This window comes from Akebia trifoliata, chromosome 3 (assembly GCF_017979445.1).
Source record: "Akebia trifoliata isolate Shusen 1 chromosome 3, ASM1797944v1, whole genome shotgun sequence".
NCBI lineage: Eukaryota > Viridiplantae > Streptophyta > Magnoliopsida > Ranunculales > Lardizabalaceae > Akebia > Akebia trifoliata.
This window is the reverse complement of record NC_141377.1, coordinates 498,703-517,956: the sequence shown is the minus strand read 5'-3', so window position 1 is coordinate 517,956 and position 19,254 is coordinate 498,703. Positions and strand designations below refer to the sequence as shown.

At 32.6% G+C, this 19,254-nt stretch overlaps 1 protein-coding gene and 1 long non-coding RNA gene across 51 annotated transcripts in view; both read right to left on the bottom strand.

Moving 5' to 3' along the window:
* Window positions 1-11,474, bottom strand: part of LOC147405319 (uncharacterized) — a 32,240-nt gene extending 20,766 nt beyond the window's left edge. For 13 of the 50 annotated variants that reach the window (XR_015175855.1, XR_015175865.1, XR_015175871.1 and 10 more), the window contains exons 1-17: window positions 11,241-11,472; window positions 10,980-11,127; window positions 9,619-10,472; window positions 9,323-9,452; window positions 9,069-9,191; window positions 7,225-7,362; window positions 6,980-7,127; window positions 6,031-6,784; window positions 5,860-5,896; window positions 5,600-5,755; window positions 5,409-5,503; window positions 3,218-5,160; window positions 3,004-3,115; window positions 2,656-2,842; window positions 2,469-2,575; window positions 1,490-1,675; window positions 915-1,084 (exon numbers count right to left, since the gene is read on the bottom strand). This is a non-coding gene — a long non-coding RNA (uncharacterized LOC147405319). Of the gene's footprint in view, window positions 1-914; window positions 1,085-1,489; window positions 1,676-2,468; window positions 2,576-2,655; window positions 2,843-3,003; window positions 3,116-3,217; window positions 5,161-5,408; window positions 5,504-5,599; window positions 5,756-5,859; window positions 5,897-6,030; window positions 6,785-6,979; window positions 7,128-7,224; window positions 7,383-9,007; window positions 9,192-9,322; window positions 9,453-9,554; window positions 10,473-10,979; window positions 11,168-11,240 lie in introns of all 50 variants that reach the window. The other 37 variants (XR_015175895.1, XR_015175890.1, XR_015175893.1 and 34 more) reach the window with 37 other exon arrangements.
* A 3,074-nt stretch (window positions 11,475-14,548) lies between these two features.
* LOC147405318 (uncharacterized) lies at window positions 14,549-18,915 on the bottom strand. The gene is made up of 6 exons (XM_086432994.1): window positions 18,842-18,915; window positions 18,150-18,279; window positions 17,674-17,843; window positions 15,981-16,281; window positions 15,182-15,348; window positions 14,549-14,776 (listed from the first exon to the last, which is right to left on the bottom strand). Exons 1-6 carry the CDS (start codon window positions 18,888-18,890, stop codon window positions 14,637-14,639), a joined length of 957 nt encoding a protein of 318 aa, XP_086289120.1. The 5' UTR covers window positions 18,891-18,915; the 3' UTR covers window positions 14,549-14,636.
* Window positions 18,916-19,254: the final 339 nt, after the last annotated feature.

Genomic DNA, 19,254 nt, shown 5'->3' with positions numbered 1-19,254 from the left:
ATGAACTAGCTAATTTTTGACAAGTATTCCAAAGTTTATTTAAAAACAAATCCCAACACAACTCATCATTCTTCTGAAGCCAATCCTTTTCTAATTTTTTTATTTTTTGGTTAAGTCGTAGGGTGCCTATCTTCATCTCCCCCTCCTCTTGGTGTTTTTTTAATAAATTAAGCATACGGGTCTAATTTATTCTTCTCTTCTTTTTATCCAATATCATGTAGCACGGTAGAAGATCAACCTACTAGGAATGATTGTAGCATGGTAACTTGTGAACCTAACAACAAATTCATAATTTCATAACCAACTCTAACAGGACAATATTGTCTATCTCCATCAAATCAATGATGAGCAATCCAATAAACCCTACAATAAATTAGAGAAATCAGAAAAAAATAAATAAATAACTAAATTATGGATAAACTATTATCTTCAAATGATTGGTGACCAACAACAACAACAAAATAAGAATTATAGAAATAGGCAAGAATAATAGAATCGAACTAGAAGATCACGATAAAAGATGTTAGTCCAGTCAAGGTTTCATATTGCCACATGAAAAATATTTAGTGAAACTAAGCGTAAGGCATATTACATTATGCAACAAATTGTGTACTAGGGACAAGTTGACATGAATTAGAGGAAGAAGAGACTTAGAACTTGCTAGATGTATTAAAGGCGAATACAAAATCTTCATATGAAATGAAGAAATAAGTAAAATATGAAAAAAATTATTAAATGAGGACAACACTAAAAACCTATAATTAATAAATGATACATCAAGAAAAAAAACCTATACAATTTCCTAGATTCATCGAAAGACAAACAATTAAGAACCAAATTGAACCTAAGATCTCTAATTAAATTGAGTATGCAAGTGAATCAATTAAGAAATATCATCAAGATAGAAATCTTACACCCTTTGTACTTCTCGGGGAAATAAATAAAATACCGCGCAATCATCATCCAATGCGTGTATGTGTTTCATGTTCCCAAAAGTGTATCCACTATAATCATCTCCCATCTCTCCTACATTTGCAGAGATTCCTTCAAAAGTTTCAGCTGCAACAGAATGTATCTTGGGCTTCTGTCACAAGAACCAAATATTAAAACAAGATTTCTAGTGCTATAAATCAACCACACCAATTACAAAGAAATAAAGTGCTAGAGATGTAGATATGAGTGTCACAACAATTATAACTTGGGCAGCATTTGGAACTGCTATTGCAGTAACATTGATTGATGCCCATAAAACACGAATTGGTTGTTTATGTCGATGTAGAATCTACCATACCAAATACTTGCCTAGGTATAACAGTGGGATGAGCTAAGTTAAGCTTTCAAAATTAATTTTGGTTTGTTATTTCTATTCAAAACTCTTAAACTTCCCATTAAAGAGAGAGATAGTGAAAGGTACCAGAAGGAAGAAGGAGGCTCTTGTTTTTAGAGAACATACATAAGACCAAGAAAGACACAAATTGAATTATCATACCTGGAAAAAGGAGCCATGTCGAAGTGGTTGGCAAGAAGATGATGATGAAGAGAAGAAGAGGTGGTGGAAGCCGCGGCAGCGCTCCTCTTGGTGACTATTGTAGGGGTGAAGAATGAAGAAGGGTCTTCACTAGATTTGGTTGGTGATGGGAAGGGACTTTCATTAGGAAGACTGTGCTCCACATTGCTAATACATAAAATTAGATGGAATAAATCATTAAGGAGAGAAGTATAAACAAACTAAAATGGGAAAGTAACACTTATATATCTTACATAGAACCCTGTCACTTGATGAAATAAGATATGGCACAACAGATGTAACTATCAAAACATGCTACCTTGATCTAAGACTGTATACAATTCATATCCATTTGGAACTACTTGTCCAAAATCATCCTAGATCTAGTTCGACCGCAATGTGAATTAAATTTCAAAAATGGGTTTTTCTTTGTTTTTGTTGGTTCACAATATCATCCTATATATTTTTGAACCTGGTCTCATACATACCTTTTATTAACACAGAATACAAGACTAACTCATTGAAAAAATCACATATTTATAATTAAACAAAAGAAAAAAATACTAACCTGTCACCTAAAAGGCCATAAAAAAAACAATGATAGATGTTGAAACAAAAGAGAATTCTCTATTTCAAGAAATAAAAATCTTTTGAGAAGAGAATTCTCTCTGTGAACATGAAGGAACGAGAGAAGAAAAGAGGCCTAAACTGGATGTTGAAACAATAGAGAAGAACACAATCACAATGGGAAATTCAAGTGTGGGTTTTTTGAAAAATCCTAATGTCTAATAGGGGTTATGAAGAAAACCTAATTTGAATGAGTTTACATAACATTTAGGGTTAAAATACAATTAACATCAAAAATTTCAATCCTATTAAAAAAAAATCATCAAACACAGTATAATACATGAGAAACTCAAATCAAACGGCCTGAGACTAATTTATATTAAAGCAAACGAACCTAGTTGTAGTTGTAGAGTTGGAGATCATCTTCTCTATCCTTGAATCGCATCCCTCACCTTCTTCATCTTCTCTTTCCAGTGAAACAAACCCTCCGTCTCTTGCAATCTACATAGAAGGAAGAAAGAGGCTCTTGTTTATATAGAACAAACATGAGACCAAGAAACACACAAATTGAATTATCATACCTGGAAAAAGAAGCCATGTCCCGAGTCGAAGTGGTTGGCAACATGATGATGATGATGAAGAAGAGGTGGTGGAAGCCGCGCGACACTCCTCTAGGTGTCTACTATAGTGGTAAAGACTGAAGAAGGGTCTTCACTAGATTTGGTTGGTGATGCAAACGAACTATTAAGAAGATTGTGCTCCATATTGCTAATAGATAAAATTAGATGGAATAAATCATCAAGCAGAGGAGCACAAACAAACTAAAATGGGAAATTTAAGGCAACATCAGGTATTTGATATATCTGGTAAAACTCCCTATTTTCTACCATTTAAGAGTGAAAGAAGGGAGTCAACCTTTCCATTCTTACCTATTAAGGAAGTTGCAGTCATCTCCATTCCCATTGCCATTATCTTCCCAACTAAACTTTTCTTTGTTTGCTAAGGCCATAGAGAAACAGTTGTGGCAGGACTCACATAATTCTATACAAACAAACACAAGATAGCAAAAAACACTATATAATTCAAGAACCTTGATTCAATGTTAGCTAATTTAATCGTTATCGAATCAAGTTAGAGAGGTACCTTGAGGGGATTGAAGACTACTTCGAATGGACGAAGGCAGAGGAAGAATGAGCAGACCCAGTAGATAGACTGTGTTGGTGATGTTTCTTGTGTCCCAGGTGATGTTTCTTCTGTCCCCAGTGTTGTTCTTAAGCAACAAAAATCATCCAGATCGAATTTGAACATATTAATCTTTAGAGAGGTTTGTGGATTAGCAATAATTAGGTTTCAAAAACACTAGTTTGGGGTTGTGTTGGACTTTGTTTTTTTTTTTTTATTTGCTTAAAGGCTCTTGGCTAACCTCTGAAAAATGCTCCTCCCAGCTAGTCGAAACCAAGATTCTATCCAGTTAGTTTAGAATAGGAATCTACTGGTTATTTAAAACCAAGAATCTATCCAATTTGTGCAAAGATTTTGAAGGAGTCTTCTTCGGGGATTTTGTATTTAAGTGGGAGTTTTTGTGTAGTTCTTAGTTTGGTTAGGGTCGACTGTTAGTAATTGTATCTTCCTTTTTTGTTTTCTTTCTTCTTGTATGGGGGCCATCTCGACTTCTTGGATTTCTTAATCTAAATAAATTTTATAATAAAAAATAAAAAATAAAAATTTTAACTAAAAATTGTCATTTTAATTGATTTAAATGAAAAAAAACCTCCAGAATTAATAGCTTTAATCTCAACTCTAAGAAGAACTAGCTGTAAGTGCAATTTTCCACTAACAGTGAACTAGTACAAATAACAATGACAATAATGTATCTATTAATACCTGTTGCAATGGGTAAATATTTTTTGTATTGAAAATTCTTTTTCAGTTTGCACCAGAAAAAAAAAGGAACAAAAAAAAACATCCAATAGATTAAGAAATTCAGAATAACTTGTTAGGATTTTAGCACTTTAGGACTCTAGGAAAAACCTAAATGGTTTAGAAAAGATGATTTAATATATTAAATTGAAAATTTCAATTCGATTCAAAAATCAAACACAGTATGATACATGAGACACTCAAATTGAATGGCCTAAGAATGATTCATAGGAAACAAACCTACTTGAAAATCTGATTTTGAATGGGGAATAGAAACCTAAACACAATTAAAACATAAAACAAACTAAGGAAACCAGCATTTTTCAATGAAAATTATCTTTGAAGTAACCTATAATATAGACTTTATTCGATCTTAATCATGCATCCATAAGGAAGAAACCAAGAACATAAATTTTGTATAAGCATGATGCCAAATCCTTTGCAGAATCAGCATCCAGATAGTACACTGAACCAATTAGATTGCTGAATTTGTCAACACCATCCAGGAAAATATGGACCTGCAAGTATTAGCTTCCCTCCCAAATGGATGCCCTAGAGGCTGCAAGTGTCTGTGTAGAAGTTAGTGGCGGTCGAGGTTTAGCAGAAGCTTCTCCATTTGGTTGATCAGAGGTTCACCAACAGTTTCTACCATAACCCTTCTTTCTCAAGGATGGGGACTAATTCAAAATCATGAGTTATGAAAATATGAAGTAATATTCCAAGGTATGTGAGATGGACTGAATTATTAAAGAATCAACACTTTTCGGCATAAATTGTACATGGGCTCTAAAAGAATAAATAGCAGTGGTGCTGAGTATTGTATAGAATCATAGAAGGGAAGGCAGTGCAGTGGATCTCAATTTTCCCACATACAAAACTTTCACGAAGGATGAATAAATAGCTGCAGAGTACTTAGCTGATTACTTGAATCTATGCATTTATTAATTCAATGTACATAATTCATTAAAAGAAGTCATTAATTGAGGGTATGCAATGTACCTCTCAAGTTGTGATATGGCTTAAGATTTATTGTTTACAAACAGATAACTACTCCTTAACAGCAGCAATCCATGAGTTTCTTTTCAATGTGAGATTTGAGAATGCATAGAACAAAAAAAAAGACCAGGAAACAGCAAACCAAAGGGAGACCCCCCATGCAATGATTCCTGTAAACAAAAAAAGACAGTATTTCTATAGGAATTTTTGACCTGCAATGCAAGCGCACACAGCAAAGGCCCGGTGATGACTTACATGCACCCTAAGTTTCTTTCAGCAATTACCAATTATGTATGTTACATAGAACACTATAACCCGATGAAACAAGATATGCCATAACAGATGTAAGTATAAAAACACACTACCTTGATCCAAGACTACAATTGAGATCCATGAGGAGATCCTTGAGAGGTATTACCTGCCCAAAATCTTCTTGTATCTCGCATTCATATTATTCATCTAGTTGGACCGCAATGTAATTTGGAAATTCTAGTAGATGTGTTGTTCATAAGTCTGTGTGTGGGAATTTCAATACAATTAGTTCAATTTAACGTAAATGAGATCAAAATAGTAAACTTATATTGTGATATAGTTTATTAAACAACTTACAAGAACTATTGTGCTGCCTGTCTCAGTGTGGTGCAGTAATTGGGTCATTCAAAGATCTCACCATTAAAGTTCACAGAATCTTTGAACCTAGGTGCATGATCAGGTTGAAATAGCTTCTCTGTACTAGCTCTTGCAACTGGTTCTAATACCTAAGTTCTATGAACACAGAATACAAGACTAACCCATTAAAAAAATCATATATTTATAATTAAATCCACCAAAAAATATGGTTTAAAAAAGATGATTCATAGGACACAAACCTACTTGAAAATCTGATTTTGAATGGGGAATAGAAACCTAAACACAATTAAAACATAAAACAAACTAAGGAAACCAGCATTTTTCAATGAAAATTATCTTTGAAGTAACCTATAATGTAGACTTTATTCGATCTTAATCATGCATCCATAAGGAAGAAACCAAGAACATACATTTTGTATAAGCGTGATGCCAAATCCTTTGCAAAATCACCATCCAGATAATACACTGAACCAATTAGATTGCTGAATTTGTCAACACCCTCCAGGAATATATGGACCTGCAAGTATTAGCTTCCCTCCCAAATGGATGCCCTAGAGGCTGCAAGTGTCTGTGTAGAAGTGAGTGGTGGTCGAGGTTCAGCAGAAGCTTCTCGATTTGGTTGATCAGAGGTTCACCAACAGTTTCTACCATAACCCTTCTTTCTCAAGGATGGGGACTAATTCAAAATCATGAGTTATGAAAATATGAAGTAATATTCCAAGGTATGTGAGATGGACTGAATTATTAAAGAATCAACACTTTTCGGCATAAATTGTACATGGGCTCTAAAAGAATAAATAGCAGTGGTGCTGAGTATTGTATAGAATCATAGAAGGGAAGGCAGTGCAGTGGATCTCAATTTTCCCACATACAAAACTTTCACGAAGGATGAATAAATAGCTGCAGAGTACTTAGCTGATTACTTGAATCTATGCATTTATTAATTCAATGTACATAATTCATTAAAAGAAGTCATTAATTGAGGGTATGCAATGTACCTCTCAAGTTGTGATATGGCTTAAGATTTATTGTTTACAAACAGATAACTACTCCTTAACAGCAGCAATCCATGAGTTTCTTTTCAATGTGAGATTTGAGAATGCATAGAACAAAAAAAAGACCAGGAAACAGCAAACCAAAGGGAGACCCCCCATGTGATCATTCCTGTAAACAAAAAAAGACAGTATTTCTTTAGGAATTTTTGACTTGCAATGCAAGCGCACACAGCAAAGGCCCGGTGATGACTTACATGCACCCTAAGTTTCTTTCAGCAATTACCACTTATGTATGTTACATAGAACACTATAACCCGATGAAACAAGATATGCCATAACAGATGTAAGTATAAAAACACACTACCTTGATCCAAGACTACAATTGAGATCCATGAGGAGATCCTTGAGAGGTACTACTTGCCGAAAATCTTCCTGTATCTAGCATTCATATTATTCATCTAGTGGGACCGCAATGTGATCTGGAAATTCTAGCAGATGTGTTGTAAATAAGCCTGTGTGTGGTAATTTGCAATACGATTAGTTCAATTTAAGGTAAATGAGATCAAAATAGTAAACTTATATTGTGATATTGTTTATTAAAGAACTTACAAGAACTATTGTGCTGCCCGCCCGTCTCAGTGAGGTGCAGTAATTGGGTCCTTCCAAGATCTCACCATTGAAGTTCACAGAATCTTTGAACCTAGGTGCATGATCGTTGAAATAGCTTCTCTGTACTAGCTCTTGCAACTGGTTATAATACATAAGTTCTATGAACACAGAATACAAGATTAACCCATTAAAAAAATCATATATTTATAATTAAATCCACCACAAAAACAAGAAAAATTGAATAAAAAAATAAAAGAAAAGAAACCTAACTTGTCACCTAAAAGGAAAGAAAAAAAAAACATTGACAGATGTGTGAAACTACCTAGTTATTCACTTTTGCATTAATACCTTGTTCTATTTCAGGAAACAAATATCTTATGAGGAGAGAATTCTCTCCTTGAACGTGAAGGAAACGGAGAAGAAGAGAGGCCTAAACAGGATTTTGAAACAATAGAGAAGATCCCAATCACAGTGAGAAATTCAAATGTTTTTTTTTTTTTTAAACTAATTTCTAATAGGGGTGTCTGAAGAAAACCTGATTTTGAATGTGGGTTCTGCTGCTACACTGAGTTTGCATAACAGTTAAAATCCAAGTAAAATCGAAGAAGAGCAAAAATATGTTGAAGCTGTGGATGATTCGTTGAATGATGGCAATGCAAGTAACGATGATAATGATGATGATGATTATAGAGGTATATGGCAATCGATAAAAGTACATAGCAAACACACAATACCAAGTCTAGTGATAAATTAACATTTTCTAATATTTAAATTTTGAATTTGTATTTGTATGTAATTATATAAAAAAGTCTTTTCACAACTCAAAAGTAAATTATAAAAAAAAAATTGGCTAGTTTATCAAAATTTTAAGTTAATGCATTCTTCAATACATGTAAAACACTTTCTACGGAAACTAACATGAGCAAATTTATGCATAAAACGATTATATAGAAGTTTGCATTTATTGTCGTTAGATATGTCGATCTGTCTACAAACGCATACACACAATTTATTATATGCAAGTTAAAAACCAATTAATCTTTATGTTCCAATTATATTTCTTTTCAGGGGTAAAATTTATATTTTAACTTGTAAATAGCTATTAATCAAATATTTTACAATAAATAGCTCCGGCTTGATTGCAAAGGTTTGTGACTTATTTTAGAAAAGTGTGAAATAAGAGAACAATTCTGTTTACCTACACAAAAATACTTCCCATTAATTAAAGCTAGTTGTCGAAAAACAAACAGAGCTTCTTTCAATCAATAAATTTCACATAACATCTCCCCTTATCAATGAAACCCACACAAATTATATGCAATACTTAAAACCCCCTTATAAGTATAGATCATACCTTCACCCTAATAAATAGTAAACAAAGGCAAAAGAGACCATAAAGCCAACAATGGATGTTTTAGAGTCAATGAATAATTGATTAGAAGAATATTAAACATTAGTTATCACTGGGTGAAATGGTGAGCTAAACTTTTCTAGATTAGATATAAATATTAGGCCAATATGCAGTTGTATCACTATGGAAACTAAATGCAACCCTATAAAAGATCAAACCTAGCCAGTGTATCGAGTAAAATTGCGGGAAATTCAAATATGGGTTTTTTGAAAAATCCTAATTTATAATAAGGGTTCTTTGAATGAGTTTACATAACAGTTAGAGTTAAAATACATGTAAAATTGAGAATTTCAATCCAATTGAAAAAAATCATAAAACACAATATAATACATGCGAAACTCAAATCGAATGGCCTGAGACAAATTTACGAACATAGTTGTAGTTGTAGCGTTAGAGATCATCATCTTCTCTTTCATAAAATCTCATCCCTCACCTTCTTCAGCTTCCTTGATCATCTTCTCTTTCCATTTAATCTACATTTAAAGATCCATTGAAACAATCCCTCCGTCCCTTGCAATCTACGCAGCACTCTCGTCCACTTCTCTGCATTGTTTGCCTACAAAGAAGAGATTATAATGTGCGACACAACGAAGAGAATTACAACACGTAACAATTTATTAACGAAAAAGAACATCGAGAAATTCATTTATTACTATGGTGTTCAGTATCTAGCTGCGAATAATATACCTCAGCTTGAGGAGAATAGTAAGGAGCGAAGGCCGGAACAATATCCACCCGTGGCCTCCCTGTGAAAAGAAAACTCTTTGTTTTGTACAGGCTTTTTAATTAGTGATCCATAGGCCTCCCTGCAAGACACCTGAAAATAATAGCTTATTAACTAAATTCAATGAATAGAAACCTAAACTCAATTAGAACATAAAACAAACTAAGGAAATCAACATTTTTCCATGAAAATTACCTTTGAAATAATCTATAATATAGCCTTTATTCATGCATCCATAAGGAAGAAACCAAGAACATACATTTTGTATAAGCTCTAGCGCCAAATCCTTCGCTGAATCACCATCCAGATAATATACTGAACCAATTAGATTGCTGAAGTTGTCAACACCGTCCAGGAAAACATGGACCTGCAAGTCTTAGCTTCCCTCACTTTAATATAAGATGTGAAGGCTGCAAATCTCTGTGCTGAAGTTAGTGGTGGTCGAGGTTCTGCAGAAGCTTCTCCATTTGGTTGATCAGAGGTTACTTCAGGTTCAACAACAATTTCTACCACAACCCTTCTTTCCCATGGATGGGGACTAATTCAAAAACATGAGTTATGAAAATACGAAGTAATATTCCAAGGTATGAGATGGACTGAATTTTTTAAGAACCAACACGTTTTGGCATAAATTGAACATTTTGGCCCGGTGATGACTGACACGCCCTTAAGTTTCTTTCAACAATTACCACTTATACATGTTACATAGAACCCTATAACCCGATGAAACAAGATATGGCACAACAGATGTAAGTATAAAAACGTGCTACCTTGATCTAAGACGGTATACAATTCAGATCCATTTGGTACTACTTGTCCAAAATTTTCCTGGATCTAGCATTCATATTATTCATATGTTTGGACCGCAATGTGAATTGGAAATTCTAGTAGATGTGCTGTAAATAAGCCTGTGTGTGGGAATTTTCAATACAATTAGTTCAATTTAAGGTAAATGAGATCAAAATAGTAATTCAAAAGTGGGTTTTCTTTGTTTTTTATTAAAGAACTTACAAAACTATTGCGCTGCCTGTCTCAGTGTGGTGCGGTAATTTGGTTGAAATAGCTTCCCTGTACTAGTTCTTGCAAGTTGCAACTGGTTCTTATACATACCTTCTATGAACACAAAATACAAGACTAACCCATTAAAAAAAAATCATATATTTATAATTAAATCCACCAACAAAACCAGAAAAAATTAAATAAATAAATAAAAAGAGAAAAAAAGAAACCTAACCTATCACCTAAAAGGAAAAAAAAAAACATTGACAGACAGATGTGTGGGATAAAACTTTGTTCTATTTCAGGAAACAAAAATCTTATGAGAGAATTCTCTCTGTGAACATGAAGGAAAGAGAGAAGAGAGGCCTAAACTGGATGTTGAAACAATAGAGAAGAACACAGTCACAGTGGGAAATTCAAATGTGGGTTTTTTGAAAAATCCTAATTTCTAATAAGTCTGAAGAAAACCTGATTTTGAATGAGTTTACATAACATTTAGGGCTAAAATACAAGTAAAATAAAAAATTTCAATCCGATTAAAAAAATTCATCAAACACAGTATAATACATGAGACACTCAAATCAAATGGCCTAAGACAGATTCATATTATAGCAAACGAGCCTAGTTGTAGTTGTAGAGTTGGAAATCATCATCTTCTCTATCCTCCAATCCCATTCCTCACCTTCTCTTCGGCTTCCTTGGTCATCTTCTCCTTCCATTAATCTACAGTTGAAGATCCAGTGAAACAAGCCTCTCTCTCTCTCTCTCTCTGATTCAATATTTAACTAGTTAATTAGGGAGTTTTGGATCTGCATCATGGATTTCGATTGACAGATTTACCAGAGAAACTCAAATCGAATGGCCTTAGACAGATTTACGAACCTAGTTGTAGTTGTAGAGTTGGAGATCATCATCTTCTTTCCTCAAATCTCATCCCTCACCTTCATCGATCACCTTCTCTTTCCAGTGAAACAAACCCTCCGTCTCTTGCAATCTACACTGCACTCTCGCCCACCTCTCTGCGTCCTTAAGCTTCTACTCATTAAACCTTCCATCTCTCTCTCTCTCTCTCTCTCTCTAGATTAGGAACACCGATCTACAGAGTCTCTGCGTTGTTTATATAGGGAGACAGGAGGAATGTGCGGGACTTTCTAATTTTGAACCCAAGTTCCAACGGTAAGTTAATAATGCCAGCTGTCGGGAATTTCTATTTTTGATTTTTTTAGAATGGTCGATTAACATGTAATTTAGGGGTGAAAAATGACCTGCTATTAGCACACCAACTTTTACTTATGACATATCAGTTTAATTTCGAAGGACGTGATAAAATTTGGTGTGACAATAGAATTTCTCAATAAAAGCCCTTATCACGTTGGAAAGAATGTATTTTTATTTTTATAATAAAAAAACAAATTGATGGCACATTTTGAAAAAAAAAAAAAATTTCAATTCCAAAAGTGTATTTAATGGAGTTTAACATTTGCTCTTAGGGCACATATTAACAAAACCCCTATTTTATCATAAATTTAAAACTTCTCAAATTCACTCGAAACTCAGCCATATGATTAGGTATAGAACCAATCCAACTAAACTTGGGAAATTAAACCACCGGGGTCTAGCCAACATGGTAAGGAAGCGACTGGGTGTGCACCCCAGATCGTGACTTTGAATCTCTATAATTGAACCATTAAGGTGGCTACGTAACAAGGTGGGATGGTGTGTGGTTTGGGGACTAGTCCTATGGAAAAGGCTAGTCTTTAGGTCCCAATGGTTCGATGGCACAGGTGAGTCAATTCATTAACTCAGAATCAATTCAATTTTTTTATTTTTTTATTATAAAAATTGGCATATAACCTTTTTTTTTTCCTTACATTAGAACAAAGATGAGGTCGAATAAGTGAGATTTTTTTCACATGTAATTTGAACAAAAAACCATTGGTGCACTCCACATAATAGTAAATTTTTCACTTAAAAACATTCAAAGCGCAAATTATTTAAAAATTGTGTACCAAGCATGATCATAATTTGTATCTTTCATTCAGAAAATGTTGAAATAATGGATTATTCTCGGAGTTGTACCGTAGTTTTTCCTTCTTTTATTCGTAGTGTTTTTTTCAAGTATCTTGACATTGTGGTTTATTAACTATGTGTTTGATAAATTGATACATATATTTGCTTGGGTTTTTTTCTATTGGCTGGGTAATTGTATCTTCACTTCACATAACTAGGAAGGTTCTCATAAGTCTCTATCCCAATATTTGATCGAGCTATACACTTAAATCTAACTTGATTGGTGATTTCTAGTTGTTGGATTCAACTTTTCTCCTCTCTTTTTTTTCCTTGTGATCCATGTGCACAATCCAAAGTTGACAGTTTATAAGCGATTGGTGCACAAGTCAACCAAAACATGGGTTGAACATCTACGCCTGCAACTTGGGAGGGTTCAACCCAATCTTGTGTCAGGTTTGGGCACACAATTAGCTAGGGTTTCGACTTGGGTTTGGGGAAAAATAAAAGATTAAAATTGGGGTGGACTCGGGACAAAACATTAGGTCGGCAACCGTCGCTCTATCCCTATTTTACTGTAGTGATTTATTTGAAATAGATGCAAATTAAGCAAATAAAGTTGTCATATGGTAACTATTTTATGTAGGAATAGTATAAGGATCAAATGGTGTTGATAAATTATCAATCACTCCTAAGATGGTAACTTCTCCTTAAGCGATGCAAATTTCCTTTCTGATTTATAATATTAACAAGGGTAAATTCTCAAATAATTACTAAATTTTACAGTATCTCCTTTCTGATTTATAATATTAACAAGGGTAAATTCTCAAATAATTACTAAATTTTACAGTATGTCCAACCGTAATTTACATGTATTTTAGATTTTTCTCATTTCATTATTTATTTCCCGTAATACCCTTTTAATACCTGACATTTGTAACTTTGCCAGCAAATTTTTTTTTAATATATAGTAAATGTCCAATGTACATGTTTAACGATATCATAATGTTTAATGTGACATTTTCTTTGCATTGAAAACCGTCCCATTTTTAGAAATATGTATAAGATTTTAAATTTAAAAGAAAATTGAATAAAAATGTATTGGGTTAAATGAATACCTTATTACGAATTTAACGTTTTGATTTTCTTCATGACATCTGAAATTAATTTCAATGAAGTTTGCTTTTGTTCATATATGGTGTCTCTCATCACATACATTAAAGAGTTTAGATTTGCATCAACTAGTTATATTATAGGCAGATTTACCAAAACATGCACAACTTTTCGTTTATTTACCAAAACGGTACACTGTTCAAAATATTTTTGAAAACGGTAATTTTACCGTTTTCAAAATTAATATTTTTTACGAAATCAGTAAAAACAATAAATTTATAAAAATTATTTCGAAAATACCATTTTATTAATTTAGACTCAAATTACGAATCTGTCATTTTCTTTTCATTAATAGAGGTATGTTTCATCTCTAATGGACTTTTGTTGCAAAAGAGGTCAAAGACGTCAAGAGGTTTGCAAGTTCGCTCCCTCTCTCTCTCTCTCTCTCTATCTTTGTTCTCTCTGTTGGGGCGTTGGGGAGATCTTGAAAAGGTTGCAACTTTCCCTTTCTCTCTCTCTGTTTCACACCAAGAGTTGGAGAAGACGAAGTGCAGTCCACCAAGAGTTGGAGAAGACGAGTAGATCCAAGTACATTTATGGATTTGAGAGATGGAAAAAACGAAATTGAGAGTTTTCCCTACTTTAACCATCGACCAAGAGAGTTATTCCTACATTTTTTTGCATTTTTTTGGATTTGAGAGGTGAAGAAGATGAAGTTCAACTTTTTCTCAAAACTTTTTTGGATTTTATGTTGTTGTGAGGGTTATAAGTGTAAATGCACACTTAAAACAAAAAAGGGTATTTTCGGTACATAATTCATTGTTTTTACTATTTTTACCATTTTGGTAAAAAAATTATTTTCAAAAGCGGTAACTTTACCTTTTTCGGAAATATTTTGAACAATGTACCGTTTTGATAAATAATTTTTAAAAATCTACCGTTTTGATAATTTATTCTATATTATATTGCATGCACCTTCTCTCTATCACTAACAATGAACCCATCTATATTGAGTCTCATTCGAGTAAAATATAATTAGAAAAAACTAAATAAACAAAATTCAGTCCCTTCCTTGTAATATTTTCAAAAGCTTTAATAAAACAAAAGAAGTGTTCACTCTCAAATTAAAATAGGTAAGATTAATCAACAACTATTTTTTTATGGTAATTTGTCAACCTCTCCTAAGATAGTAACCTCTGCTTCAGCCATGCATATATTCTTCTTATTTCCAATATGAATAAATTGCAAGAACTTCTGCAACCCCCAAGAGAAGCTTGAAGCACCGAAGCATTGATTGCCTGCAAGATAATACATATATCCATCTAACAAACGAAAAAACAAATCCAACAAATTGAATAAATAGAACTAATTAATAGCAATGACTTCTAAGAGTCACAAATCTAGAACGTCATAATTAAGAATTCTCCATTATTTTTTATCAACTCATTAGAATCCTTCATATAACCATGATTTTTAAAAATCGAATGTTTGGATTGACTTAGAGGCCACCTTCAATTTATCAATGTCGACTCATTGATTTTATTTTGACGATAGATAGAAAGATAGAATCGTTAAAAAACTCAGCTAAGTTGACTCAATGCTAAAAATTATTTTGATGTAGTGAACCACATTGATCCAATATTGCAAAGTTTCCAGAAGAGGAAAAGTCTAGAAATTATTAAGTATTTTCAAATGTAACTCACATGTAAATTCTCGGAGGTGCTTTTGGTTTTGGTCCACTAGTCTCAAGGTGAAATCGACATGCAGTTTCTGAGCAGGAGTAAGTGTTGCAAAATCAACCAAAGCCAAAAAGAGAGAAACACTATTTCCCTTTCCCTTACTAATTCCATTTGGATAGAGCTGAATCTTCCTATACAAAATAACAATTGCAAATGTAGGCAATAAATAAATGGCAAATTTACCAAAACATGCACCACATTTTGACTATTTATCAAAATCGTAAATTGTATCAATTAATTTCGAAAATGGTAATTTACTATTTTTAGAATTAATATTTTTTTCCAAAACGGTAAAAACAGTAAAATATAATTTTTTTTTATACCGAAAATACTTTTTTTTTATTTTTTGACTGAAATTACGAAAAAATCCTCTCCACTTTCATATTTCTGTTTGGTGCCGTTTATATTGGGTTAGATTTGAGAAGATGGAGAAGACGAAGTACAAGTTTTTGTTAGTGTTGGGAATATTAAAAAGAAGAGAAAGATTTAGTTGAATTTTGATTTATTTCTAAGGTTAAAATAGTAAATGCATATGTAAAACAAAAAAGGGTATTTTCGATAAAAAAAAATTACATTTTATTCTTTTGGTAAAAAATATTAATTCCGAAAATGGTAAATTACTGTTTTTAGGATTAATTACTACAACTTACCGTTTTGGTAGTATTATGAAAACTGTACCTCTTTGATAAATTTCTCTAAATAATACTTAGTAAGTGAAGCCAAGCCAAGAAATCAAAGAACTGGATGAAAAGATACAAACTACCATTTGTAATTTCCAGCCATGAATGCTTCAGACTCCAAAAGACATTCCTTCAAACTATCATCATCTAAAGTGTTATCGATCTTCCAAGTGTGCTTACAAGTACTAACTCCCTTTATCATCGAAAGACACTCGCCTATGCATCTGCTTCTTTCTTTGCAGACAAACACCTCCGCTCCAAATACGCATACATCATCAACAAGGTATCCATTAGAAGGATCATTGAAAGTTTTAAGATCGATGAATTGGTCAAAACCCCATTCAGTCTTCATCCAATGGAAGCGTCTTCCTGTCTCATTGGTATCTAAGCAAAGTAATACTCATTACTAACATACAACATTTTTTTTTTTTTTTGGGTAAAATAAGCAAAGTATGTATTATAAAAATTTACATGAGAAACTAAACCTTAAAAATACATTTAAGGTTCGGTAACAAGAAATGATCAACCATGAAACATTTCTTCACTTGATTATAGGGAGGTCACTAAAATTAGAAAAAATAAAAATAAAAATCGTACAACTTTAAGAGACGACTCCAACCTTTAACTTACAAAGGATAATACGAATAAATGGGACCCCATTTTTCACTCAACTAAATAGTCAATAATATTTTATGAGGAACTACTAAACTCAAATCAGTACTTATTATGGCTCTTTAATGGAAATGTAACTTTAGCTGGACACGATCAAGAAATAACTGAATTTTTCTTGGTGTTATATATATATAAAGAAAAAAAAAACTAGGTCTGAGACAATCGGTAATGATGAGTTTCAATAAAAGAAAAATTTTCTATTTATATAAATAACTATAAGAGAGATTTACCAGGCAAACCTATTTGTTGCAATTTTATTACAAAAAAGATTTAAAAAAACTTAGATGAAAAAGATTTAAAAAATAAAAAAATAAATCCTTTTTGAGCTTGGTCAAATGTGTTGAAAATGATAGCTATAGAACTCCCAAATTTTAAACTAAAATTCAACATTGGAACTAATTTTTTTTTTTTTTTTTTTCAATATTGTTTTCGAAGTTCTCATACCTTTGTCCCTATAACACTGGCATTAAATCATGTTTTTGAATGCCACAAATTGATGTGCTTAGGATCCACTCCCAGACATGTCAAGTAACAAATTAACCACATCAATTTGAATTTTATGATGTAGATCCCCACTCACAATGTGAAAAAATCCTAAATTTGACGGTCTTGGGCTGTCAAATTTCATAAAATTTGATGGATCAAGAGGTCGAATTTTTCATTGTCAAATTTTATTTATTTAATTTTTTTTTTGACAGGTTGAAAATGTCAAATTAATGAGGGATGAGAGAAATTCAACAGTTCTAAGCCATCAAATTTGGGAACATCAAGAATTTCGACGGTCCTAGACCGTCAAAATTTAGTTTCTAAAATTTGTGAGCCTTGGCCCGTCAAGTTTTTATGTTGAATTTTCCAATTTTCACGTAGTGACTTCAAGGTTTGTTGGGTAACAAACTTCATAATGTAAGGTTCCCTTGGAATTGTTAGAACTCCAAGGGAGTTTTTGTAATAAAAATGCAACGTTTAGGTCTGTCAGTTAAACCTCTCTAATTATAATTACTAATTAATAAGGCAGCTTTTTAATAAAAATACAACAGTTAGGTTTGCCACGTAAATCTACTAAGTAATATTAAAAGATATCTTGTGGAAGAGGGAGGGTTATACCTTGGACGGTTAAATACCTGTCTCGAACCTGATCAAATAAAAATAATCTGAAAATCACATTAACATCCCAACTTCGTGGTCGGGAATTTGTCTCTGATATTACCAAGTAGAATGAGATATGCTCCCTCACATTTTTCCTCTTGTTTCCTTTTGGGTGGAAACACAATTTCCTGTAATTAAACATTTAAATGCTCAACGATATTAAGATCAAATATATAATTAACAATAAAATAAGTAACATGTCACATTCTAAAGTGTGCTACAGAGGATAGGCTTCCGTGTGTAATTGGGTTGGATGATCAACTCAACAGTTAAAATTAATTAAGAGATACACTTTCCTTACTACGCTAGTATGATTTTAAATCCATATCAAACGGATTATTGAATTGGCAATCCAACACCATAACCCTCTATTTCATGGAAAAACTTAAACAAAAAAACATAAAAAATAATTCAGAAGAATTAAACAATCATACCAATTGTAGCCCGAAACTTCAAAAGTAGCTGTTTCGTGTCTCTCTATAGAAGACTTGGAGAGTAACGAAAATGACTCAATTTTGAATGTGTAGTGAGTTGGTTGAGCATCTCTAAACGACTTTATAACTTCTGCAAAATTATTATTAAAATAATAAATCAAATGTTGTTAAGTTTCATCTTTATTGCCATAATTTGGTTGTGTTGTTGTCTGCAAGTTTCAGACTCAAAAGAACTTATTAGCGTCTTTCCCGTCATTCATGATGTGTGTGATATTGGTTTTGCTACTTTTATTACAAACGAATATGGAAATCTTTGATTCTGTCTTAAAGTGTCAAAAGCTTTCGTTCTTTCTATATGTATTCTTCCATTTTCGATAAAAACACATATCTTTAGGATACGTATCCCAATGATAAATTTCATTCCTTTTCACACGAGTCGACTTGGGATGAGTTCTAAAATCATGGTTTCACTCAGCCATTTTTGTGAAACTCGGTCGAGTAATGATTGTAAAGAATTTAACAATTTATTATCTAGTATGTAAAGTGGGAGAGTGATTTTACCAGGAAAAAAAAAGAAACAATTATTTCTTGAAATCAAAATCAATTTGAGATCGATGAATTCTCGCAACTAGTGTCGATCCAAGAACTAGTTCTTGAAAACACCTACAAAATAAAATAAAGTAGAATTATACCTTCTTCTCGGTCGGAAATAAATTGGGAACTCATAATGTTACTGCACATGGCCACAATCAGATTTTTTTGCCGTTTTTATAAGGAAAATGGAAAGCTTTTAGTCACCCAAAAGCTTTCATTCTTTCTATATTCTTCCATTCCTTGATCAAGTATTTCATCCTGTCCTTGGGATTAAGAAAAGCATTGATTCTATGCTTAGTCTTGTGTATATTCTTCCATTCCTTAACCAAGTTTTTCATTCTATCCTTGGGATTAAGAAAAGCATTTATTCTAAGTTTAGTCCTGTGTTAATGAATGTTCCCATAATTTTTATTTTTTATTTTTTATAATAAGAGCTATATCACTTTCAACTTCAACTATACTCCCCCCTAAATTATTTTATAATACCTTTATTAATTTTTAAGTTAAGGGC

What these genes read in the sequence shown, in the direction of transcription:
- LOC147405318 (XM_086432994.1), bottom strand. Translation starts at nt 18,890, where the DNA reads ATGTGCAGTAACATTATGAGTTCCCAATTTATTTCCGACCGAGAAGAA. An exon ending in CAGGTATTTAACCGTCCAAG is followed by an intron (nt 16,282 to 17,673) that starts GTATAACCCTCC and finishes TACTTTGCTTAG; the next exon opens with ATACCAATGAGACAGGAAGA. An exon ending in ATGGCTGGAAATTACAAATG is followed by an intron (nt 15,349 to 15,980) that starts GTAGTTTGTATC and finishes TATTTTGTATAG; the next exon opens with GAAGATTCAGCTCTATCCAA.